Source organism: Clinocottus analis, unplaced genomic scaffold (assembly GCF_023055335.1).
Source record: "Clinocottus analis isolate CAN_PGR_092001 unplaced genomic scaffold, fCliAna1.0.p SCAF_5, whole genome shotgun sequence".
NCBI classification, from domain to species: domain Eukaryota; kingdom Metazoa; phylum Chordata; class Actinopteri; order Perciformes; family Cottidae; genus Clinocottus; species Clinocottus analis.
The window spans coordinates 5,036,508-5,062,572 of record NW_027176207.1 but is presented as its reverse complement, the minus strand read 5'-3'; the positions used below and the strand labels follow the sequence as shown (position 1 = coordinate 5,062,572).

At 43.5% G+C, this 26,065-nt stretch overlaps 2 protein-coding genes across 2 annotated transcripts in view; one reads left to right on the top strand and one right to left on the bottom strand.

The window, feature by feature from the left end:
* Window positions 1-11,625, bottom strand: part of pknox2 (pbx/knotted 1 homeobox 2) — a 93,118-nt gene extending 81,493 nt beyond the window's left edge. Inside the window, exon 1 of the mRNA XM_068600897.1 lies at window positions 11,525-11,625. The gene's annotated coding sequence lies outside the window, so the exon portion shown is untranslated. The remainder of the gene's footprint in view (window positions 1-11,524) is intronic.
* Window positions 11,626-13,433: 1,808 nt separating this feature from the next.
* Window positions 13,434-19,406, top strand: tmem218 (transmembrane protein 218). Its single transcript, XM_068601087.1, has 3 exons — window positions 13,434-13,857; window positions 14,944-15,046; window positions 18,777-19,406. The coding sequence occupies exons 1-3, from the start codon at window positions 13,748-13,750 to the stop codon at window positions 18,909-18,911; spliced, it is 348 nt and encodes a 115-aa protein (XP_068457188.1). The 5' UTR covers window positions 13,434-13,747; the 3' UTR covers window positions 18,912-19,406.
* Window positions 19,407-26,065: the final 6,659 nt, after the last annotated feature.

Sequence of the window (26,065 nt, the reverse complement as noted above, 5' to 3'; positions counted from 1 at the left end):
CCACTGAATTGAATTGTATAAACTGCTCTGAAAAAGAAAAAAAAAATCTTTTCAAAATATGTCTGTAATCACATTCTGAATATGAATTTTCTATTCCCCCCTGAACAACCCGCTGAATTGAAGGAAAAAAAAAAGGCTGCAAATAGCTCATTATGTCTGTTTTTTGGCCCTGCAGCTTTTTGGCAGCGACACCTTTCGCTAACCTGAGCCAACCGCCTGTAAAACACAAACTGCAACTGAAGCGTTTGGCGTCAAAGACGCTGTTCCTGTTATTTAGTGGTGAAAAGACAGCAAGCATCCAAGGTGCTGCTGCGGCAGTACGAGCAAACTTTTTTTTTATAATCTGCGAGGCTGATTTAAGGACACATCTTTCGGACGCATTAACATTATTTTAGTTTGCGAACCATGTTGAATCTGGGTGGCTGCAGCCGGTTTGCTCAAGTTAAATATCCACCCTTTGTGAACGTGGACATGCGGAGCCCGGACTTCTCCATCACTGCGACTCCCCTCCATTTATATACATCACTCTCCACTGGGGTTTAATGCACTGTGAAAATTGGACTTTAATTGGGTGGTAAAATTTGAAGTTATTGCATTTTTCAAAAAATCCCTGTGTCTTCAGAGGCAGTTCAGACTGACTCCAGGCAAGGCATCACAACTGGACTCGGTCCTGATTGGCTCCCCTCATTAAATAACTCCTGAAACGTTTCCAGGCAGGGCACTGCATTAAAGTGGAAAAGCAGGTTTACCTCATTGCGATTGGAGGAGCTGCTGCTGTCGGTCACTCGTGGCCATATTAGGACCGGTCTGCCTTCAAGTAGTTCAAATCAACCTCGGACTGAACTTTGTTCGTAAAAGGCAATAAAAGAAATGGCTCGCGCCTGGAGTTATTGTCCATTTACATAATATTATGGAACCTTTAACCACATTTGAGGACAACCTGGAAATACCTTCACTGCCCAAAGGAATGTGTCAAATGTGATATGTAAAGTGTAAAAGTTGCACAGAAATTGAAGGGAACCCTTCAAAATGACTGAAACCTCCACATCTGTCATTTAGATTGGGCCAGATCTATGCAGCAGACAGCTGCACAAGTCAAATAGCATATCGGTCTGTCTTTTCACAATAGTCTCCATTATGCTCCTCCGTCTTGTTATGTCTTCTGCAAATACACTCCTGTCTGCTCCAGACCTCCACTGCCATGACAAGTTCCTCTGAAACAGATCCACACGCCACAAAATGAAGAGAGAATATGACCAGTCTCTGGATTTCTGAAGACACTTCAAATTGATGACAAAACATCCTTTTTCTTCCCGAATTCCTCACTTTTCAGGAACGTCTTGAACAATACGATCTTCCGGAGAGCGAGGCTCTTATCGTGGCACATCTCCTAACATGCTAATTACCCCGCACACAGTTTGAGTTCATTTATTATGCATGAAATAATCTAATATGATGACTGTGATAATTATGCGCACACAGATAAGATAAAAGAGTAGTAACCAATTATGAAGCGGGAGTTGGGAAAAGTAATTATTCTTTGTAGTGGAAAGAAGTCTCAGTTTGAGAAAAAGGGAGAAGAAAAAATGTGTGTGTGGGGGGAAGGAGGGGGGGGGGTTCAGTCTTTCTTTCAGTTCACAGTGCTGCAATTAACATGTGGAATCATGTCTGCACTCCGTGATCGTGTTTAAGGAATAGTGTCTTGATTTACGCGCAGTAACATCGGAGCGTTTAAGGGTGCGTGAGCTGACGAAAAAAAGGTGCTTCTGCACAGGTTCATTCACAGGCTGTTAGGATAATTGCCCACGAGGCTTCCGACACGCCACGAGGCTGACACGCTCACCTCACGGCGTGAAAAAAGACAACGCGATTTGACACGAGTGGGGTCTCACCATCACCATCACCAGCACCACCAGAGAGTGCATGGTGTGGAGTCATTAAGGAAAGTAAAACTTTCTGAAGATTATACAATTGTATGTTATAGAGACCTCAATATCATCCAAAACAACCAAAACCAGTGTGTGTAAAATGATGATATTTCTTATCGGTTTTAAACAGTGAAAAACAGCCGGGGGTCAAATTGACCCCAAAGAACACTGACGCGAACAAGATGCGTACAGGACATTGAAAACATGTCATCATGTTCATTTGATGTTTATCCAGTTGTCCCCATTAAATTAGAAAAAGGCAAAACAAAAAAAAATGAAGCAAAAAAAATGATGTCATTCATGTATTGTTAAGACGTTAAACATGGAATGGGGTCAAATTGACTCCAAAAGGTAATAGGAAGGTTTAAGATCACCACTCGCCAAATCAGAGCTGGCTGCGCCGCAAATTACAGGAAACAGAGATTCAGCAGTGGTTTCTTTTTTTCCTTTTGTTGGACTGAGTTATGAATCCAACTTTTACGTGATGTGGCACACTGGAAGTGAGGGACTCAAACGACGCACAGCTTTCTTATAGCACACTAGATGACTGAGGCACAGGAAAGAAAACCAGGGGTTACATGACCGCGTGGACAAATAGGAATAAAAAAAAGCATGATGAATACAATAAAAACAGACATCATCTGAAGGAGGATGCCTGACTGACTAACTAAAAGCACATTTATCTGACTCAGGCTCCGGAAGCTTCTGTCAGCCATTAGCCTGCCGGGGTCTCGTCTCGGGCCGTGCGGTTCTCTCCTGATTGCTTACAGAGTCGGCGCTCGGGGCCCAAACGCGGTGCTCTGACACCAAGCTGGCGTTGTCCCGAAGACAAACAACACTAAAATACCTTTCCGCCAGATTTTCAACCTCGCACCAGAACTGGGAACACGTTCCTGGGAGAAAAAAAGTATTTGTGTATAGGTGTCGCTCCCGCAGTTCTTTCAGAACAGGAAGTGAAGGATCATGAATGTGAACAAAGAGACTTCAACTAAGCATTAGCCCGCCGCCTGCTCTGTGGCTTCAAACTGGAGGTTAATGTCAGTGGCACCCGTGTTTCCTTACACGCTCAGCAGAGTCGTAATGTTCAGAATGTAATGAAGTGAGAAGAGGGGGAGGCGACTGCCGCCTCAGACGGACAGCTGATGTTCCGGAGAGCCGGAGAGGACTTTTTATATGCATCATAATCACTTTGGAACCCTTTTCTGCCATGATGTAGAGTGCGTTGTGTGTCCAACGTCACACTTGGAGAACACGTCTCCCAGAACAGGGAACAGAGTGCTGTGCACGTACCAGTGCAGGAGGGACAACCCGGATACTTTTTCTACTTTTCCCTCCATGAAGTGGGTGAAAGATCTGCCGCTGTACAAATAGTTTGGTTCATTAGCGGTTCTCAAATACCAGCAAGGACTAAAGTGAATTGACATGTTTGAAAACAACGACTGAATGGTTGTTGGCGTGGTGCCCACATCCTCCCGAGCGGTGCCGAGCATGTGCAGCGCTCACCACAGAGGAGGGGGAGCGAGATGCTCACTAAGAGCCGCTCCCATCGTCAGCGCTGTTTTATTCCCCGATCAGTAAAGTGAGTTGTTACTGACCCGACGTGGCATTTGACCTGCTGTGTGTTAAAGTACTGAACGACCGTAAGTGTTGCGGGGATAAATGTTAATAAAGAAAACACTTCCTGTCTCGCGCCTTCAAGTTTTGCTGAAACCAACGCCATGATCTGGACCTAACCCCTCACACACGCTTTTGTTGCCCAAACATAACCATAAAAACTATGAATCATGCTCTCTGGGAGTGGATATTGACTTGCAGGGGTGTGTTGTAAAACTAATGAAATGCACTTTGCATTCCGGGTTGCAACATTTCGAGATTTGGCAGATTTGTTCATTAAAAACATGTCCTCATCAGTTGGGTTGAAAAAACGGTTATTAGGGTGCATTCCATTTCTCTCAAAACGTTCAAATGTGGTTGTGAACCATATATGTGCATTTAGTTAGTCTGTGTTGTGCCATATTCATTAAATGTGACTTGTTATGTGAAGCTAAACGCTACTGGCTAAACAGTAGGACTCTTGTACTGCAGCGTGAGAGGCCTTGAGACCGTTTTGGGCTCTGACGTGAGGCGACAATCGACCAGCCAGCCGCACTGAGACGTCCCGCACGCCAAAAGCCCGAATGAAATATAATCCAGGAATGAAACAGTTTGGTCCTCCTCTAATATCTGAAGAGCGACAAGTCTTATGAAACGCCATAAAAGATGAAGCCTTCCCGCAGGAAAAAATGCCCTGCACTTTGACTGAGGCCTGTGCTGTCATGAAGTCATGCTTTTATAGCCGGGGACTGAGAGGAAGTCATTTTGCAGCTCCTCAGAGCGATCAGTGGAACGCGCTGTGTCCTCTCTCACTAACAAGTGATTCACCAGCATCTGAAAGACCACTCGGAGGTTAACAGCAAGTATACAAATGGACGTGAAGAGAGAGACGCTTCTGCTCAAAGTCCCACGTCAAAATAAAGAGGCAGCGACAGAGCGAGCGAAAATATTGTCCTTCAGATCAATTGTGTCCTGCAGTGCAATAAGCTGAAACATTCAGATGAGATGTGAGTGGCACAAAAGAGCAAAACACTTGAATAATATCTCTGGAGAGGATTCTGAATAACGGAGCGGCGTTCCAGTAAATAGCCCTTTGGAGGTCACAACTTTGGCGCTGTTGCATTTCCATTCAAAGTGCAGCACACTTTAGCGGGCTGCTCCTCCAATAATCAAAGGGGGGGGGGGGTTTCAAAAGGCCTTTTACCGCCATTTCCCTGCGTCTCGGGCTCCCAACCTGTCGCCCGCTGCAGCTCTGTGCGGTAAACCAGCTGCACGTGTCCCACGAGGCGGGGCACACGACCACGTCAGGAGGTTTAACAGAGCGGCGGGAACACATCGGGATTTGAAGTTAGCCGCTTGTCTGTCCGTCTGCAGCTCGGTGCTAAACGGGGGGTCTGACCAGCGGCAGCAGTGCCCGAAAAAACAACTGGAACTGAACCTGCAGTCTAAAACCACTTGAGATTAAAGGGAGACTTACAGTATTTTCAGCCAGGTTGGTATCCTTCATGTGTGTAATACTTTCAACGAAACATGTGGAACATCCGTCCATGTAGCCAGCACCCAAAGGTCCCTTTGTATCTACCATAAAAGGACTTAAGCCACTCTCTCTCTCTCAACTGGTCCACTACCAGGCCTGTTCAGTGGTCCCACTCTTCCCACTATGAGGCTCTGGTTCCTCTCAAGAATCAGTTCCCACTTGGTACATGCGTATTGTCTTTTCAAAATGAAATGAGATCTTCATAGGAGGTTAGGTTTGGGCAACAAAACCACTTAGTTAGTGTGAGGGGAAGATCCCGGTTGACGTTGATTTGACTGACAATTTAAGTGATGAACAACTGATGTGACTAAACAGATCAACGTTTCACACTGACAGCAGTCTCTTGGGTGAAAGTCCTGTGTATTTGATCGGGGTGCACCAAATGTCTTTTTTAATGCCATCAAGCTAAGCAATTACAAATACAGAAGAAAAAAATAGAAATGGACCTTTAACAACATTTGTATTGTACTATTGGTATTTTTCTTCTTCTCTGTATTTGTAATTGTTTAGCTTCATGACATAAAATATGAAATTTGAAGTACCTTTGTAATATAAATGTTGTTAAAGCTGCAAAACTGCATACATTTGGATTTGGCAAGAGAATGCCAGAGATATTAACGCTTATTCTACGACGTTAAACAGCTCAGTAAAAAACCTCTGGTGAGTTTTGGAGATTTTACATGTTTTGAAAAAGTCTAAATGAGACGACTCGACGTCCTCACTAGAACACTAGTCGTCCTGTAGCTTAGTGGCGGTGACGTGAAGTCACGTGACCCAGATGCAGCTCATTCGTAGCATTAGCTTTTTACTTGAAATCCTAAAAGCGGTGTTCATTAGCGAAGATTATCTCGCTGAACAGAACGTGTAAGTATGATAAACGTTTGTTTGCCATTTCACTCAGAACTCCAAGTTTTTAAAGAGAATTATAGATTTCCAATATCTGTGACCCCATTCGGGCCCATGCATTTATTCATTCTGAAGGGAAGCACAAATATGCAGCCACACAGCACTTGGTGGGATTTTCTCTGCTATGATCTGCTGTTGAATTCAAATCAAATATTTTGAACCTCACCCAGCTCAGCTGTTACCAGGACTCTCAAAATATAATAAATTCAGGATTTACTGGCAGGCTTCATATTTCTCTGTGTGAAGCTCTGCTCATTTATTAGGATTATCTACATTCCACCAGAGATAAGAACCAGCGGCACAATGAGGTTCACAGTCTTGTTAGAGGTCTTTAAATGCAGAATATATAATAAGCTGTTGCTAATTTGATTTTGTGCTTGATCCTTGAATAATACCACTGATGTCTAAAAATATAGGTTTTAATTGTTTTTAATGCTAAAATAATGACATCAAAAGCAATGTATTCCAACACTGAAGGCATCAGAGGGTGGAAATAGGCGACTTCTTGCACGTCTTTGATATTTCAGCCACAGTAAACACTATCTGTGTGTGCATCCTGTATTGGGCTCCTCCGTTCTATGCCATGACTTTGACTTAGTTTATGGAATGTGTCCCTGCTGGGTTTTCATTTCCTTCCGTCTGAGGAAAAAAAAGGAATGCAATCAGAGGACTGATGCTAAAATCATTACCTAATGACTAAAGCCTTTGTATGACTTCTTCCATGCTGTGGCGTTCACTGTTCATGCACACATCACACATTATTGTGTGGAGAGAGGAGGATTTCCAAGCCGTTTGTTTGACTGTCTGCAGGCCAAATTGATTCAAATGTGCCGAGCCCAATCAATCAGTGACTCACGTGAAGACCGAGATTCTTTTTACAGCCCAGTGCGTCGTGATGAGAGCAAAGCCATTACGACACAACGTGCCGTTGTAATTATGTGTTAAAGCGACAGAAGATGTGATTTTTTTTGTTGTTTTTTTTGGAGTAGTTAGTAGTAGTTAAGAAGACAGTGAGGACGCTCACTGTTTCAAATAAAGATGACGGCACGCTGTTCATCAAGTATCACCATGATGGAAGTGGACATGGCTGGCGGTGATATTGATGTTTAAAGGTGGGCTACACTCAGAAACGCCACTGGATGTTCAATCCAAACAGCCACCGAATGGAGGGGGGCTTCGGAAGTTTAGTTTACCTTTTGGGGAGTCCGAATAGAAGAAGAATGAACAGTGTGCTACTTGTTGGCCGGTCTGCTGAATATGCACAGAATTGAGGTGAACAAGAACATTATTTTAGGTCATATTAGTACAGGAAGCAGTGCTCTATTCATATAAATATGAAAGTGCAGTAAAAAAAAATAGCGTGCCCCTAAAAATCTATGAATAATGAGGGCAATACAGAGGGCAATACAACATGTGGTCAGGTGACAATTTGAGAACGAAACCCCCAAAATGCTGTTATGAGTTTCATAAGCTAGTTGATAACAAATCATCTGAGATGATGAAAACTAAATAGCACTGTTGATGTATTTAGATCTGTAGAGCTGCAACTAACAATTACTTTCCTTGTTGATTCATCTTTGGGTGATTTTCTCATTCAATCGATAAATTGTTTGGTTAATAAAATGTCAGGAAATGGATGTCCACACACGTTGTGTCCAAACATCAAAAATATGGACTTTATCGTTACAGAGGGTAGAAAGCAGAAATGTACACATGTGACTGTTTCTTCTTAAAAATAAATTGCAAAACCAATTTATCGTTTAATTGTTAAGTTGACGGCTAATCAATGAGTCGTTGCATCTCTGTAATCTGCTTAAAACGTGGGGGAAATGAATGTTGTAAATGTTCTGCTGATGATCACTCCGCTGTATCACAATCGCCGCCTGACTGCAGTCTTCCAACCACACGTATTTCCATGACATCTCTATGTCCTTCCAGGAACAAAGCTCCGTGATGTTGACAGCACGGAGGATCATTAAATTTGCCTGCTGCTCCTCTTGGAGCATAAATCAAGCCGATCCATCTCTCTCCGACCCTGCTCCCTGGTGGCTTACTTCGAGCCATGCCAACGCAGCACTGGCTGCGAAATGAGCAAGGGTAAGCATGCAGGGGCTGTCTTTAAGCTGAGCCGTCTGCCGGTATAAACAGGCCTCCGTCTCCTCTTGAGAGCAACGGGGATCAAGCGGGCTTAGTGGGCATGACCTGTGGGGGGCCCAGACACGGCCCCGAACATGCAACACAACACAATTGTCTTAAAGATTGCTGCTCGACTGAACATGAGAGAAACTAGCCTACATCACATTGCCCACGGGCCCGGAACAGGACCTAGATGCACTCCGCCGAGGATACCCGGCAGACTAAAGCCTTATGAATAATTCTGAACATCCTCTGGCTTTTTTTTTTTTCCTGCCTGATTTAAGAGAGTGAGGCCCTACAAAACAAATTAGACATCTCACAATCGGATCGCTGAGGAAAGGAATCTCACAAAGTGAGGCCTGGTAGCCTTTTGAGACCCTTAAAAGAAAAAGAAAAAAACTCCAGATCTTTTTTTACGAATAATGTCCTGGTTTCTTCCGCAGCATGCAGGCTGGATTTAGAGGCAAAGGCGAAAAGGAAGTGACAAGACATTTGCTTCGTGGTTTAATTTCCTCGATTGCTTTATGGCCATACATAAATGCTTAAATTGGTTTGTAACATATGCTCTCCTCGCTCTGTTTACTTCCTTCATTTAGTGTGACTGAATCACTTTATTAGCGATTATCCCCCCAAAAGCTGCAGGAATGCACAGCATCACACCTCATCATGTAATTTGCCCATATAGGAGGAATGAGAATATGCAAATAGCGTCGGAGTATTTTGCGGCAGCAGATTCGCCCCCAGGCTGCTTGTCCAATGACACAAATCATCAATTAAGATCTCAGCAGGGTTTGGGGATAAACTAAATTGGCATTAATCCTATCTGACGATATGTAGAGCCGTGTGGGGTTCATCACAACAAAGAACAAACATCTCGGAGGGTGATTAGCAGTGATGCGCTTTGACTCGCGTGTTTGACTGTTTGTGTGTGCGTGTGTGTGCTTGTGTGTGTGTGTGTGTGTGTGTGTGTGTGCACCGTCAGCATCCATTCCCAGCCGGGGTGTACCACTTTGAGACACTGACAAAAGGTGCACAATCAGAGCATAATGATCATTTCTCGGTCTTTCAACGGCAACAAGTCTTGTAAAGCGGTTTCTTTCACCAGTGTGAGTTGAGCTCCTCGTGGGAGTCCAGGCCCGGCTCTCCCCACCTGCCCCATGTGTTTGCTGGGGCGCTAAAGTGGTCTGAATCGCCATTGTGATTTCTCAGGGAAGCACATGATTAGTAAACAAATGGTTCAGGCATATTTAATTAGGCTAATGTACTCCCAAAGCTCACACCGTGGTCTTTGCCGAGAGGGGCCTTCCCTCCGCGGTGCACAGTTGTGGCGTTCGGGGACAGACGACAACAAAGACACTGCCACAGCTGAGTAACACGCATACATTGAGCAACTTGTTTTTCAGCCAATCTGTGTTTGTACGAGTACATGTGTGGGAAATTCGAGGTGGGCCCAAGATCAAAGCCGGACGCGACGGAACAGGCGAGTCGACTGGACTCATAAAAAGTGCCAACGCAGCAAACGGTGCCTTTGTTTTACCGGGAACGATCACACAGAACCAAAGCAGGGACACGTGCTGTCCGAGGGACGCGTCACTACGACAGCTCGTCGCGTCGGTCGCGCGGCTCCTACGAGTGAAATAGTCATTCGGGCAGTTGTGGAATAGAGTGGTCATCTGCAATAGAAAGTGGTGAGTGGCACACAAAGAAGGCCAGTGTTCAGTGTAGAGGGGTCTGCCGGGCAGGGAGAGCCGGGAGTAAACATTAGACCTCACGGAGATGCTGAGAGCAGAGCATTAAACACTTCAATCAAAGATGTATTCACCGAGAAACGCAAAGAGCCAGAGACTCCCCGTTTGGCCTTTCCCAATGCAGACGAGTGAGGAAGCTAGTTTGCTTTACATTTCTTCCTGGAAGAAATGCAAGACATTAGCTTAATATTGAAATAACTGGTGTTGTTGAAATGCTGTACATGAACTGCGGACAGAAAATGAAAACTGACGCAAGTTCAACATTTTAAAGCAATATCTTCATAAAACGCTATTAGCTATTTAAATTACCGACTCAAATCAATAAACTACATTTGCAAATAAAGGTAATAGCACACACACACACATGCTCACGCACACAGAGAACATACATACATGTATGTACACACACACACACATATATATATATATATATATATACGTATATATATATATATATATATATATATATATATATATATATATGAAAAAATATATGTGTGTGTGTGTGTGTGTGTGTGTGTGTGTTGTGTGTGTGCGTGTGTATTCTTCAGTTTGACATATGTTGTCGTAATTTGTTTGTTTTTGTGAAAAACAAACAAGCACAGCCACGCACAGAGTACAAACACTCTCACTCACACTCTCTCTCTCATTCACACACGCACACACACACACACACACACACACACACACACACACACACACACACACACACACACACACACACACACACACACACACACACACAGTGGCACTACTGTCCACAATACAATTTATTATGAACAAAGAATACTGCCGTAGTAACTTGGATCAAAACTGAGTGCGAGTCATTTTACTCTGAAAATCCGTTAGCGGTTTTTTTTCTGGACAAACACGCCAGTCGTGCCAGTCAAAATAAAAGCGTTTCACTAAAATAAAACACACCACGGAACTTCAACGTTAAGAAAGCTGCAGTGGAGGAAGAAAGACCAAACAAGACGAGCTGTTTTCTTTTCGATTCTTTTCCTCTTTTTTTTCTTCGCAGAAGATTCACACCGTGAGATGTTCACTGTAAACGTGCACATCAGAACGCAGCAGTCCGCTGCCGGTTGACAAAGCCGTAATAACGCGCCCGCTTCCCGCAGCTACATGCGCTTACTCCGTCCTCCGGTCACTACTCTCCAAATCACAACCTTTCCCAATGAAAAGCTTCCGTCGCCTAAAGCAACACATCCTACGTACAGGACATATGCAGCACAAACATTACCGACACATTTCTCATTTCTTTTCTTTTCTTTTTTTTTTTTTTTTAAATCCAAACGCCGCATCAAGCAAAAGAAAAAAAAAATCCACTGGTCTCTCAGTCCAGCACAAAAATGCATCTCCTCTCTTTTCCCTCTCTCTTTTTTCTCCCCCTCCTCTACTCCCTCCCTCCCTCCCTCTCCCTGACTCTCTCTCTCTCTTTCTTTCTTTCCCTCCCTCTCCCTCTCTCTCTCTCTCTCTCTCTCTCTCTCTCTCTCTCTCTCTCTCTCTCTCTCTCTCTCTCTCTCACTCTGGCCAGGCTGGCTGTCTGACTGTATGAATAATGTCCTGCCTTTTGTAATGAAGGGGGGAGGGGAGGGGGAGGAAGGGGAAAAAGGACGCTGAAGTGGTAAAGCCCTGCTCCCATGCACTGACATTGAAAATGAATGACAGCTTACCTGCATGCCAATCTTCATCAGACTGACACTGGGCTGACAGCACAGCCTATACTCCTCCACACAGCCGCTGACGTCAGCCGCGCCTGGCCCCTCCCACCTCCATCTCCGCTCCCCGTTTTTCCCAACACCGGGCTGCTGATGCCTTCCAGTGTCCGTGGGAAATACGGCAATCACGCGTGGGGCTTTGCGAGAACGGTAAGGGGATATTGGTGATGAAGCACCACAATATAAACATGTAATTATTTCTATGTTGTTTGTTTGTTTTTCCAGATCAGCTTGAAGGGCAAGTTACAGATAGTGAATCTGACAGTAAATAACCAGCATTTTCAACATCAACCACTAAAACACAAGACATGTCTGATGTGTTCTTTCCCCCCCTTCCTCTCATATATATATATATATATATATATATATATATATATATATATATATATATATATATATATATATATATATATATATATATATATATATATATATATAATGTTTTATTTTTTAAGTGCCATATCAATTTATTGAGGAGTCATTCCAGTAGGTTCTAGATTTGTTGCTAGAATGAGTTATCTCTGATGGGAAAAGAGTAGAATGTGACTCAGGGTGTGACGGGGAGGAAGAGATGACTTTAGCCTCCATGAGAGATTCAGGGTTTGGTCTCATTTGTTGCCAGAAACACAGTAAATAGATTGTTCATTTTGCAATTAATCCACTTCTTCTGGCCTGTTAACAGACTGATTTGTAGTAACAGAAGCAGAATGGATGTATGAAATGTATGTATAAAGTGCAATAACTGTTTATTTTTTAAATGTATTTATTGAAAGGTAATATGTTTTTGTTATTAGTATTTTATTCTGTTCTTTATTTGCTTATTTTCGGTTATTCAGGTTTACCAACGACTTAACAGCTGAAACCGAAACCATAGACCCTGAACATGAAGTTCCACTGTGTCAATAAGAATGAGAGAATAATACCTGTATTGCTACTTGCTCTCTCCAATCGGACCGTCTTTAATCCGCCGGATTTTGTTGAGATTGTGAGGCGTGGAGGAGTCTAAATCATCTGAGGGATTCTTAAGCAAACAGCGAGAACACGAAATCCCACGTGAAGTTTGGTGTAAATAGGCCCGGATTTGCTTTACGGCTCACTTTGTACTTTTTGCACTTTTTGCTCTCAGTGGTTCTAAACATGAGCCAATCCTGCCATCTGCCCTGTTATCCAGAGCATTAATAAACACTGGGTGCATGGATTTTTCGATGGTCACTTAAAGGCAACATGTCTTCTTGTTTTCTTCCCAGTAAACGCGCAGGGCACCGCCACTTTCTGCAGGACTGGAGCGCAGCGCACACGCGCCTTTGAACCGCGGATCTGGCCAGCCCCCTGTCGGCCCCCACTGGGAACTGTATGCTCCAAAGAGACAGGTGGGACGATGGGAACTAGAAGGCTGCTGCTGTTATAGTAGACATATCTATTCAGACCCAAAATCATGTCAATCGATTTCGTCTTGTCAGAGGAAAACACACCGAAGAATTGACTCGGTGTCAGAACAACAGAAGTTATATTATTTATGCTGTTGGTACTAGTAATCCATTTGCTACCGTTCCTGAATCTTAAATGACGATCTAATAGATAATCAGATAACGTATTTATATTCGTGGGAAACCCCGCTTCTCCAGATAAAGAACATATTTGTCCTCGAATCGATAATATGTTGCGTTTACGTACACATAATAAAGGTTAAATACAAATGTGAATCGTATCAAGAAAGAAAAAGTCATACGAACTGGGTGAAGTTTCTGCAGCCTGTTTCTGCAGCCTGTTCGACAGAGTTCGGATGTTCAGTAACAACGCACGTGATTGGTCCGTCCTGAGTTCGCGTATCCAATCAAACTCCAGTTTGCTGTTACCAGGAAGTAGAAGACGCGACGGAGTTGAGAACGTTAACTCTATTGAACTGACTGATAAATGAGGGGTTAATGGGCAACAAGCAGTTTTGCTTAGAGAGAGAACATGTCTCGAACATCGGTATATTTATCACGAAGCATGTCGTCCTCAACTGAGCAGACTGCTAGCCAACGTGCACCGTAACAATACGGTGGACGTTACAGCGAGCTAATGTAGCTAACCTTAGCTAACCTAAACTTTACTTGTGTTTTAAAATCCTATTTGACCGAGTTCAGGTAATACCTGCTCTGTGTGTCGGGTTAACTTGCGGTAGTTACCGTGAACATGGCAAGCACCGTTATGGAAGTCGGCACGGGCGTGTGCGCCATTGTCATCGTTTGGATTTTAGTGCTTTTGTTTGGGATGATGCTGCTGAGAACATCTAGGTCTGCAAAGTGAGTGAGAACAGCACACACGCACACACACACACGCGCGCGCGCGCGCGCGCGCACACACGGGAGAGCGTGTTGCATGCGTTGATTGAGAAAAGCCCCGCTGTGTTTGAATAAAGTCGGTTCCGCAATCCCGAAGCATTTCCTCCATTTTAACGTCGGTCAGCATGTTGGCCACAGCTCACATCTTATAGAGCGAAAATAACTTAAATTGTGGCATTAGTAAGGTCTACTCAGAAATTCGGCATATGTGTGACAGGTTTTTTTACAACATTTTTACGAATCCTAAACACAGTGGTATGTTTAGGGGAGGAAACATGTCGGAATGTGAAGATTCTCAAAGATAAAGTAAAGTCGTATCAAACTGAAGAGTGGATTCAGATTCACAACAGAATTGAAGCTGCATTTAGCACTTATGAATCGATATTGTTATAGAGTTTAATGTGTTTTTTTAAGTGAGGTCCTGGGACAGCGATATCGTATGTGTACATATTGTAAAGCCCTCTAAGCCAAATGTGTGATTTGGGGCTATACAACATAAACCGAATTAATAGAATGTTTTACACTTTGACCTGGATTTCACACTGAAAGACTGCACCAATTCATATTTTTTTTTTCTTCCAATTATCTCGATAGATCAGCTAACATAACTATTCTCATGATGCTTCCCTAAACTCTATGAGACAATTAAGCTTCACCCACTGATCGATGGCTGGGCCGGCGTTGTTCCTTCCAATCCCTGCGGATTAGTACTTGTGGAGAGACTCCATCAGACCAGGCACTATTAACGTTGGTTCATTTCTGTCGAGAATGCACAGTGACACCAAACACTGTGCACTTGTGTAAGATGCAATTACAGTACAGTCTAAATGGGGTGAAACATGGTGCCATTTACTTGATTGGAAAGTTAACAACTATTTAAAAACTCAATAAAGAATGCCATTGTTTTGATTGGTACTTGAAAATGACATTATCCTCAGAAAACCCTGCGTTTACTGCACGTCTTACTGCATAACCGCAGTGGGAGTCCTAGTGTATCGGCTTTGTGTGTTTTTTTTAACTGTGTGTGTGTATTTTGTGTCTTTCCAGATTAGGCATCATCCCCATATTCTTACTGGCTCTCACCATCACTTTGGTGCTAGTGTTTTTCCCGCGACGCCCAGAGATAGCGGCCCCTTTCAAAGAGACAGAGGTGAGCTGAATGCACAGATCTAACACCTTTAAAAAGTATTCCGCACCATATTAAAACGCAAATACGATAGAGAAACATTTTGAACACGATTGTTCCTCGACATCATCAAGGGGCAATTTAAAATCTGTGACAAGGAACCACTCCAAATCAGTGTTCTCCACCATTTATTGCATTCCACACCGAGTCTCGTGTCGTTATCGCCTGTGCATGATGACGGCATCATGCCATTCAGTTGGAAATGACAGAAGGCCTGGGATGTTTCCAGTTTTGATGCGAGGCCATTTGGCTGTCATTAATACCAAATGTTTTGGGTACGCAGACCGCTGAGTGAATACGAGGATTCAGAGCCCACGGACAAACTACTTTAGCCGAATGGTCATCTCATGCTCACTTCAGTGCTCCTCAAAAAACACATTTCATCACACGTTTGCCTCTGTTCTCTCTCCTCTGGCATTATGAGACATTTAGGAACAGAGACAGTCGAACAAACCTGTATCTTTATCAAAGATGTCTGGCCTTGATATCTGTGTGTGTTTGTGTGTGTGTGTGTGTGTGTGTGGGTGAGGTCCAAATGCCAAAAGGCAGAGCTCAGATCATGAGTGGTTGTCACGCTGAACAGAATGTATTTGTCCTGATTGAGGATGTAAGCTCTATTTAGGTTTGACGGAGGTGACTTTAAACCACAAGCCACCCCAAACAAAAAGCCCAACTCTGATATAAGCCAGCATCCACAGCGCTGTAAGCCTGTAAATAGCATGTGTCATCTCGCTCGCCCGTCTGTGTGTGTGTGCTTGTCATAAAGGCCCGCTCCGCTTTATCTTAGTCCAACAGCAACACAGAACAAACACTCCCCCCGTGTTGCCTCGGGGTCGTGCCAATGAGCCGGCCAGATCTGCCAAGCAAGCTGCCACCCCATAGAAATGGCGAGCTCGCACTTCGCAGGCATTGTGCAAAGGCTGATACCCGACCAGCGATGGAGAGAGGCGACACGACGCCGCTTCCTGCGTGTCTGTGCAGAGGCGGGCGGGTAACATGAACCTGTGGTGATCCAAGAAATTAATTTCTGTGTTTAAATGAGCTCACATATACAATCACTTGCAATAGTGAGACATAATGCTCGGATAAGACATCATGAGCCATCAGTTTGAGTTCTCTACCTGTATTGATTATCAAGTGGCCTGTTGTTTCTTTACATTGGGAGGGCATATGATGAAATAATGAAGCATTTACCAACTTTATTTATTTAATTATTTTATTTCTTTTGCTTCTTCAATCAGACGTTTTTAGAATTAGATAGAATACGACTCATTGTGCATGATGTTAACACTTTAAAATGTAACCATCAACACAACAGTGACCGTATGTATCCTAACAGGAGGCATTATCAAAAATATGAGCAATACACCGAAGGAAATATAGATTTAAATGGAGTCCCTCAGACGTGAGCAGAGGGACAGTTGAGCTTCTCCAGCCTGGAAAACAGAGACGGCGTGTGTTCTGCCGGCCTCATCTTTGGAATCTGAAATGAGTTTTCATACAGAGCAAGAGACAACTGAAATTATGAGTATTAAAAATCCACACGCGGGTGATCATTAACAGAATTCAACGGTTCAAATAAATGTGAGGGTGACAACTCGGTTAACTGTCGTTTTCATTTCCTGAACCCGACATGCGAGCAGAGGGATGTGTGTGAGTGTAAGAAACACCTCACCTCTCGCTGTTAAACAAAAGTAAAATATCATAGTGCCAATTAGGCCAATCCCAGACTAGAGGGGGGAGGGGGTTATACTAGACCCAACCCCCCCTCTCCCACCTGCCCCCCCACACGTCTGCCAGCTACCACCCGTGCGCTCAATGGCACATTAATAAAACATGGCCCACACTTTGGGTTCCTGCTTGCTGTGTAATTGGCAAATTAAAAAGTGAGATGCGTTAAATGCATCCATAAGAAACGGCATACATCACCCACCCCCCTCTCTCCTCGACGCCAAGAGGATTGATACACACACACACACACACACACACACACACACCTCCTCTCATTCCAGCCCCTGTGAAATCTCGCTCAGTCAGCAGTGGGCTCATCCTGCTGGTACGATCCGGCTCAGGGCCTTTTCTCAAGCTGTGTGGGCATATTCTCGTATCCTCCTGATCTTTAGATCTGTCCGTGGCAACTTTAGGAACTCGTACTGCGCCAAATTTGAAGCAACGCCAACGCTAACCTCTGATGACCTGTCATCGACTCGTTGCTCAGCCCCCGGAATCAGCATTTAGTCGTCGGCAGCCGCGAGGGAGCGGTGGAACAACAAACATGCCGTGTCTTCAGATGCACGGCTGCACAGGCTATTCCCCGAACACACGGGTCTAGTTCCTGTACGGATCAATAACCACTTGGCTGTGTGTCAGAGCCAGTCAGTTTGAAAGGCAGAGCGGACAGAGGGCACAGTCATACACCAGGTATCTGTCTGATAAGTGGTCACCAATCACAGGTGCTGCAGCTCAAATTCTGGCAGGCTCCTGGTGGATTGGTCACATCTAGCTGTCCCAGTATCAGATACAGATCTCATGCGCTGAATCAGTTTGTTAAAGGGATAGTTTGCTTGTTTTGTGGTGGGGTTGTATGAGGTGGGGTTGTATGCGCCACTTTTCCATCGTCAGCGTGTACCTGCAGCAGATGACAGTCGGCACGCCACAGTTTGGTGAAGCAGACAGAGGCAGCAGCACGGGAGAGCAGCAATGTATGTGCTGCTGTGGACCGGGCAGCAGCACCCAGTTCACCCAGAAACATCAGTTTGAGACTTTAGAGTATTTAGCTATACGGTGTATGTTTCTGACTGGGAACCGACGCTGCTGTCCATTACATGCTCTCACCAGAGCTACCAGACTCCATTGAAAGAAACAGACAATTTACCAGACAAAGCCTACGACGTCAGTCCCCCCGTGGGTAATGCAGCGCCACAGCACCATAAACAGGGGGAAATATTCTTTGTATAATGTACACTTCAACGGTTATAGATTTATTCTTTTAAGGTGAGTCATTCTTTCAGGTGTCTAAAATGTATTTTCCTGCAGCCCCCGACCACAGCATGGCACTGCTTTGCTTAATGTGAACTGGGTCACGATTTAAAAAAGTATCTCCAGCAAAAGGGTTTGGGAATCACTGCTCGAGATAATACCCCGAGTATAGTTAAGTACCTCACACAAGCTTTCTTCAAAACATCCAAACTATCCCTTTAAATATTGTAATTGTTCATTTCTCCCGAATAATGAACAAGTAGTAAAATAGTCAACTATGTGAAAGTACTTACTGAAGAGAACGTTGGGGCATTAGCCCGTATTTCTGCCACTATTCATCCATTCAGGACCCCAAAATGTTCCACTCTGAGCTTGTTGGGGTCGTCTTTGAGGTCTCCATCACTTTCAAACAAGAGGAATCAGTTGAAGGCAACACGTTATTGTCGTTTTTCCTGTCAATGTGTCTGATTGTGTGGTTTGTCTCTCTGTATACAAAGTACCCATCCATGGCCTCACACTAGGCCTCATGCGTTCACAGGAAGCCTTTGTGAAGGCCCTCTCCTGACACCTACTGGCTAAAAGAGGAAAGCCAGACCTTTGAGCAGCCATGATTTTCCCATGCATTGGATACTATTAACTAGAAGAAAAACAACAAACTGTAGCGTGTAGTTGCTGAGAACCTGACAGTGAACGTCTTCCCTCTTTCTTCCTCCAGATAGTGGACACTTTGTTCATCGGGCGCTACGTGCTGCTGGCGTTGGTGAGCGCCGTCTTTCTGCTGATGTTCTTCATGCTGCTCCCCTTTCACTTGCTGGAGCCCGTGTATGCCAAGGCCTTAAGAACGCAGTAGAGCTGCCAGGGTCCGAGCTGGCACGGGGATCACACCGCTGATGTACACAACTTGAGACAAGCGGGGCACGACGAGAGGCCACACCCCCTCTTCATGTGGAAACAGACTACAGAATGCATCCCAAACAGAGACAGTGTTTTCTTTCTTCATCGCCAACTGTTTATGTACACCCGTCAGAAAAGAGGAACACAACAGCACCCAGGTTGTGTTATTGTATCCTTCAGTACAACAGATGAGGAACTGTTTCTGTGTGTGTGTTTTTTTAAAAACTTTTTATACTACTGAAACACTCCCACCGCATATTTTAAAGAAAAAAAATTCAACTTGATTTTGTCAAGTTCTATGTTAGTGACGTTACATGATACATGTGCACCTAGAACATGTTTATTTAAACTCTAAATACATCTTACGTGGTGTGTTACATATCCAGGAGATTGCATTTGTGTCTTTTCTGACTATTAATAAAGTGAATCTTTTTTTTACTACTAATTTTAATTTTAGCTCATTTGAATCATTCCAATAAAATGCATTACTTCACTTTCATGATAACTTAAGCACAGTCAGGGATTTACAGTAAATAAAAATATGTTTATCTATTTTTATATTGTATCTGAAACATGAAATACAATTAAGTGACACAAATTATCACATTTCTATTCAGTGTGTTTTATTAATATGTATATGTGTTGAAATGACACATTCTAATGATTCTTCTGCTTCCCCAGATTCTTCTGTGCTAAAATGTTGAAAATTAAAATTTTGTAATTGTCATGTGTCAACAGATATTATCCAAAGACTTTCATTATATTCAGTTGTCAAACAATCAGCTGAAAACTAGAGCGCGTTGTTTGTCTGACATTGTCATGCAAACATGAAGGCAACTTTAGACTAATGCCAACCAAAGTTTTCCAAGTTCTGATTTTGACTTCTAATCTATATTGCTCGTCTGTGTCTTCTAGCTTTTAGCTTGAGATCATGATAGCCCACATGGCTCCAATTCATGGTGCCAGAAAAGCATTCTGATTACACAAATTTATGTTTACATCATATGTGAATATTGTCTTGAAATACACTCAACTACTCAATAAATCAACACATTTTTGTGAAACTGAAAGGATAAATAGCCCTCTGGGCCTGTCTATTTGCAGTTGTCACTGCTCTGTGGTCAGCTGGTAAACCTCAATCCAGTTTGCATGACAAAGACTGGACCTCCAGTCCTCCACACACACACACACACACACACACACACACACACACACACACACACTCAGACAAACACGCGCGCGCTGCTGTCTCTTGATAGTGTTGTTTGATACAGTAGATCTAATAACCTACAATACCTCTAATACTGGAGAAAGAAAAGACGCCAATTCGCTGTTTTACAAGGACTTATGTAAGATTTAGAGATGCTGGGAAATTACAAGTGATGAGTCCAAGTCTTAAGTCTTTGAGCCAGACTCGAGGTCAAGTCTCAAGTCTCTGAGTCTCAGGTCTCTTCTGGTTGTAGTGAGTCTGCAACATGCCGTCCGGTCTGCTTAGAACGCAGCGTAGCTATATACTGTCTAAGGAATTACAAAATAAAAGCTTTCATTCCAATTAAATAACTGTATTTTGTATTTTGCCCTGAAAAATAGATACAAATTGAGGTCATTCAGGATAGCAGGAAAATATTGCTGATATTATGAGACGTGCAATTTTAATGTGGACTATTCTTCAATAGAAGTTATAGTACACCCATATTGAAGAAATACACATGTCATTGTGGGCAAGTCTGAGTCTTTGAGTTTGAGTCCAAGTCAAGTCTCAAGTCTTTGAGTTTGAGTCCAAGTCAAGTTTTAAGTCAGTCTTTGTGTAACATAAGTGCGACTCAAGTCCAAGTCCCAGGACTGAGGCCCCGTATCTTTGTCGCTCTTTGTCGAGTGCATTGTCGAGTGCATCGACACATGCTAACGTGCATCGTTAGCATGTGTGTCGGAAGAAGTTTAAGGAGGAGGCAATTTATGAAAAACAAATGTGTACTACTCATGCCTAATAGTAGTATTCACAGTATTGTGTAACATGACATGTGTAAACAACAATTTCTGGTGGATTTCTCTTTGAGAGGTTATTTAGAAGCTGAGTATGGGTTTTTCCAATTGTGCATAGCTATTCTACGTGTTGGTTCCGCGTTTTGCAAACCATTGAATCATATCCTGTACTGTGTTGTCAGTATTTTTTCAAACACAGAGCAGCTTTCACATGATTATGATGCTGATTCTATGGGGTATGAATAAGCAGATGATTCCATAGAGAGTAATGAGCTTTTTCAGTCTGGAGGCTCAATTCTAAACACTTGCCCCCCCCTTCCACCACACCCCCACCTCCATTTTAAAAGTGTGAAGCTCGGGGAGACGTGGAGTGGAATTCCAACCAGGATGATGAAAGAGAATCTAATGAATCAAAACCAATCCTATTAGTTCCAGCCCACATCTCCATACTGTGGTCCTTTTTCCGCACAACAATCCACCGCATGATTTCACACAAGCTGGGGAACTGGGGGATTTCAGCGGGGTGGGACAGGGGATCTAAAACCTTTCAACCTGGAGGGACTTGTTGCCTGTAATTGACCGGATGATTACCGCAAAACATGATCTTAGCCCCCGCAGAAAGTGGCAGTGAGAAACGAGCCCATTAGAGTGCATGGAGAGGTTCAAGATAGTCCCTTTAACGTTAACAAACAATTAATGCCAGCAAAAAGGCCCATTTGAGAACATTCTGCTGCAGTTTATGTCAAGGTGACAATGCAAAAGATGCAACAGTTCCTTTCTGTCTTGAAGTCTGCCAGCTCAAGGTCTCTGAATCCCCAAAGTCTCCGTCTGTAGGAGATCTGACGGTATGCATTGGTTTGCTCTCTGGTTCTCACACACTCTCTCACTTTACCTCACCTTTTAAAATACTTCTCTCTCCCCCATCTTACTCGCTCCCTCCATCCTTGCCTCATTTTAATTTTTGCGACTAAACTCTGTCTCTAGGGAGTGGGAAAATGAGCAGAACAAAGAATGTGGGGGTTTGAGGATCATTTGGAACTGTGAGACAGTCTTTGTGGCGCAGCCAGCTGGACATATAAAGAGATGGGGGTGGGCAAGATAGAGAAAGAAGGAGCTATGCAAGGGCAAAGAGGTGCGAGCGGAAAGCTCAGGGTGCTCGGTTTTGAAACCGCGGAGGGGACGGGGTGCGCTCCTCTCCTCCTCCTCTCCAGCATTCAGATGCATTCAAGCAGAACTCCTGGCTTGCCGTTCACATCCTCAGCCATCTCGCCCTCTGTTTGTGATACGGATCCCGTCTCCGCCCCACCCAGCGCCCGCAACACTGAATACCCATTAAAGATTTCGGGCAAAGTTGGTGCACTTATCCCAAAAGAATGTGTTTCAGTTCGTGTTAAATCAAGCAGACGGCAATGTTTGCAATCCTTTCAAAAAGTCTGGTAAATAAAACTTGATGAGGGCTCCATGGGGTAAAACTAAAAGTGAAGGACTTCATTTTAAATCCGTATACAGGCAGGGATTAAATAAGAGTTTATTAGCCAAGAAGTGGATGTTTGGCAAACCTGAAGACACCAGAGTTCACTCGCTGGGTATTTTCCCTAAGCTGTGAAAGAGTTGCTGATGGAACGCAGAACTGAACTGGGGCCTTGTCACCCGAGCAACAAACTATGCGGTCTCGGGCCAAGAAGAGTTTTTTTCTCAGCGCTGCCCGGTCGGGCTCTATTATGCCCTTTTGTGTAGCCAAGGGATGCTATCGTTGCAACACACACTAGGGGGGCAGAATCCTCAATCTGAGACCCTGGTGTTTCCTTAGCCTTTTACCTCTCTCTCTCGGGAAGGAATTACCCTGCAGCTCGGCCTCTCGGTTGGGCCATGATTAGAGATTAGGGGTCAGGTCGCTCACCAATAGCCCTCTGCTGCTTGGACATGACACCCCATCGCGGGGCCACAGCTCGGCCCCATGGGGGTTTCCATTTTGACAGTGCTGAAGACATGATTGAATATTGGCCAGGCTTAGAAAGGCAATGGCTACACTGATCAAAGAAAGGGTTCACAACAGTCTTAACATGGGGGGGGGGGGGGGGGGGGGGCTCAGTGATCCACGGAGCATGCTCAGTGCCTGCTCAGCTCCAACTGGCCTGCGTTGTTAGATTGAGCTTTTGGATTGGCCTACCTTTTGGCCTAGACCAACAAAAGTGAAATATGACTTCACTCATAAAGATTACATGAAAATGTTAATAATGCTCCACAAATATTCTGGTATTTCATCAACTTCAACATTGCCAACATCCACGAATAGCTCCATGATGTTTATAGTCTGTTTAGCAGCAGTGAAGTGCCCCGAACACTTACAGAGAAACCTGCTAGTTAACCAAGGGGCTGACGTCCAAAGTTAAGGGCTATCCAGAGAGCCTGCTGCTGCTCTGGCCTTGCGTTCCTCCGTCGCTCTGTTCCTGGTGCTTCCAGGGAGGATTTCAATGAGGTGCGCCTGTTTTCGGTATCGCTTCGGCTTCTTGATGCTCGTCTGTGTCTTGGCAGTTTGCTTCTGACTGAGTGGCGTCGGTGCTGCGTTCAGGGGGTTACTATCAGATGACATCAATTCTAGAGTGAGTTTGATCAAATTGACTTCAAATCAACATCCACAGAAAAGCATCTTTGCAAGCTTTTATTCATTTATTTATCTTTTAATCTCTGATCAGTTTGAACCCTTGATTTAATGCAAAACAACCTCTTTATGGTTCCCTGGTTCCAACAGGCTCATCAGTTATACCAATCCGCTCGCTTTGCTCAGGACTTCAGCAGGTTAATACGGCCCATGGCGACATCTTCGTCACAATGGAGACGATGTTCATACTGTTGGCCGAGCCAGCCTCGTCCCAAATCTCTGGGTGCATTTCCAGAGAGCTTCTGATGTGATGGGTGTAGATCAGCTCAAATGGTGAAAAAACCTGACCAAAAACAACCTGTTGCCCGACTCCTTTCAACCGAGCCACCTATGTCAACAACAATCTGTCCAAATGGTGGGAATAAGGTACAGGTGCTCTATATTTACTCACAAAAAGATGATATTCAGGGCACAATTTACTGTAGTCTTTGACTTGTGTGTACATTCCTGATCAATAAGATCTCCTGCTTTAGTTTTTACACTACATCATGTTTTATCTACCAGCCTTCTTTTCATGTCTTATGTCTCTTTCTATCTGTAGCGGCATGAAGTTCTGAAACTTATTCAAAGTGACATACTGAGGCTGACTCCCGGCCGGCGGTCGTCTTTCACAGCACGTCCAGGAGCATTTCCTGAACACAGGCTTCTGTCTGCCGCTGCTGCAGCTATCTAGGACTCATCCTTTACGCCGCTTCTGACACGAGGTGGAAGCGCTGGTGGAGGCGGAGTAATCTACAGAGTGATGAAGACGATAAAGAAAAAAAACACAAATAAACTCAATCGTCATCAACAATGAACGACCCTTCAGGGGTAGGTTTTGTTAGGATCCTGAAGTTTTCATTTCAGTTCTGTATTTTTAAGTTGTTTATTTCACCAAGGCTCTCCTTGAAGACCAAATAATAAATTACATGAATAAACCTTCTCGCAGGAGTCATTTGGACTTGTCAAGCACATTTTTTATATAATTAATAGCATTAATAATGCCTGCAGTGGGGAAAGAGGGGTTACTATCAGATTCTAGAGTCAGTTTGATCAAATTGAGTTCAAATCAACATCCACAATGAAATAATAAAATGATGGGAATGATTGAATGATGACTGAATCCCATTGTGAGTGTTCTGAGTAACGCCTGTGCTCTTCTCCTGAGAAGGTCGACTGTGTGGAGGCTGTGAGAAAGGTCTGATTTACTCACATGGCTTACACATAAACCTGCACTGACAAAAGCAATCATTATTATTATTATTATATTAGTAACCTCTGCTCTTCCTGTTTTTTAGATAACTTGCCTGCTGTGTAAAAGGTCTGTTGTAGACAACAATGAATAAGCTGCACTGCACAGCATCAGCACCATTAGAGGCATTTCCTTTATGGAAAAATATATAAATAATATGAACAATGCATTTTAATGAGGCTTCACATCACAACTGTTCTGGTGCAAAACGTTGTAAGTATGCAGTTTCAGAGAACAGCTATTGAGCGATAGTTCAGGGGTCAACAATAGCGTTAAAACATGGGCTGATTTTTGTTTGACAGAGGAAGTATATATACATATAAACATATGTGTTTGTTTGACTTCTATCAACCAATCACATCACAGTGTTCCACATCAGCTAAAGTGGACCTCTGCTCCTACTTAAATATAGTGTGCACACACATTTATCTTCATTATTTAAACCAGACTCAAATTAGTCTGATTGTATGAACTTGAATTCTTTCTTCTTTTTTTAATTGACCTTCACGGAACCTCTTTTGCTCTGACTGATTCATAAGGTTAATTTAAGTCAGGTTTCAGAAGATTAAACCCCTTTTCTGAGCTTGCTTTCAGGAACGAGCCGTAGTTTTTTTTATAAACTCCTAGACATTAATGTCAAAAGTAAAAGTATACGACATTCAAATGTGTGTGTATTGTTGGGACACACCAGTGATGGGGCCTTGTTAATTCTGTACTTGCTGTATTTTCCTGGGTTTGTGTATTGATTCTGTCTGTAATATCTCAATCAGTCCTCAGGCAACTCAGAAATAGATTATTCATTTAATTTTAAATCAAGCCGTCGTGGACATCTTCATGTCTAGATACACACAGTGGCAACGTGGGACACAATTGTGCATCAAGTGCAAAAAGGATCTTAAAATAAAAAGTATACAAAACTAAGTACTTTTACAGGGAAAGTCAATTATGATATTATTATAAAATGATTACATGAACACAACCAAATGACTCTGGTTTCAGATCATATAATTGGAACTGACAAACTATCTGCAGTACTTTATTAAAGCACCCCAGTTGTTTTTGTTTACAGGCAGAAGCGCTGTGGGAGTCCACTGGAACCAGACAAACCCACTGTGTTTGAAATTAAAGCAGAACATTCTGACAAGGTTGACTTGGTTTGCTTCTCATGGGCGAGCCAAGATGATCTATGAGACTCATACTGTGCAGACGGGCAGCTACAAATTTGCTTGGCTAG

Excerpts from the sequence above, each read along its gene's own strand:
- tmem218 (XM_068601087.1), top strand. The coding sequence starts at position 13,748 with ATGGCAAGCACCGTTATGGAAGTCGGCACGGGCGTGTGCGCCATTGTC. Across the intron at positions 13,858-14,943 it reads AGAACATCTAGGTCTGCAAA|ATTAGGCATCATCCCCATAT; the intron begins GTGAGTGAGAAC and ends GTGTCTTTCCAG. Across the intron at positions 15,047-18,776 it reads CCCCTTTCAAAGAGACAGAG|ATAGTGGACACTTTGTTCAT; the intron begins GTGAGCTGAATG and ends TTCTTCCTCCAG.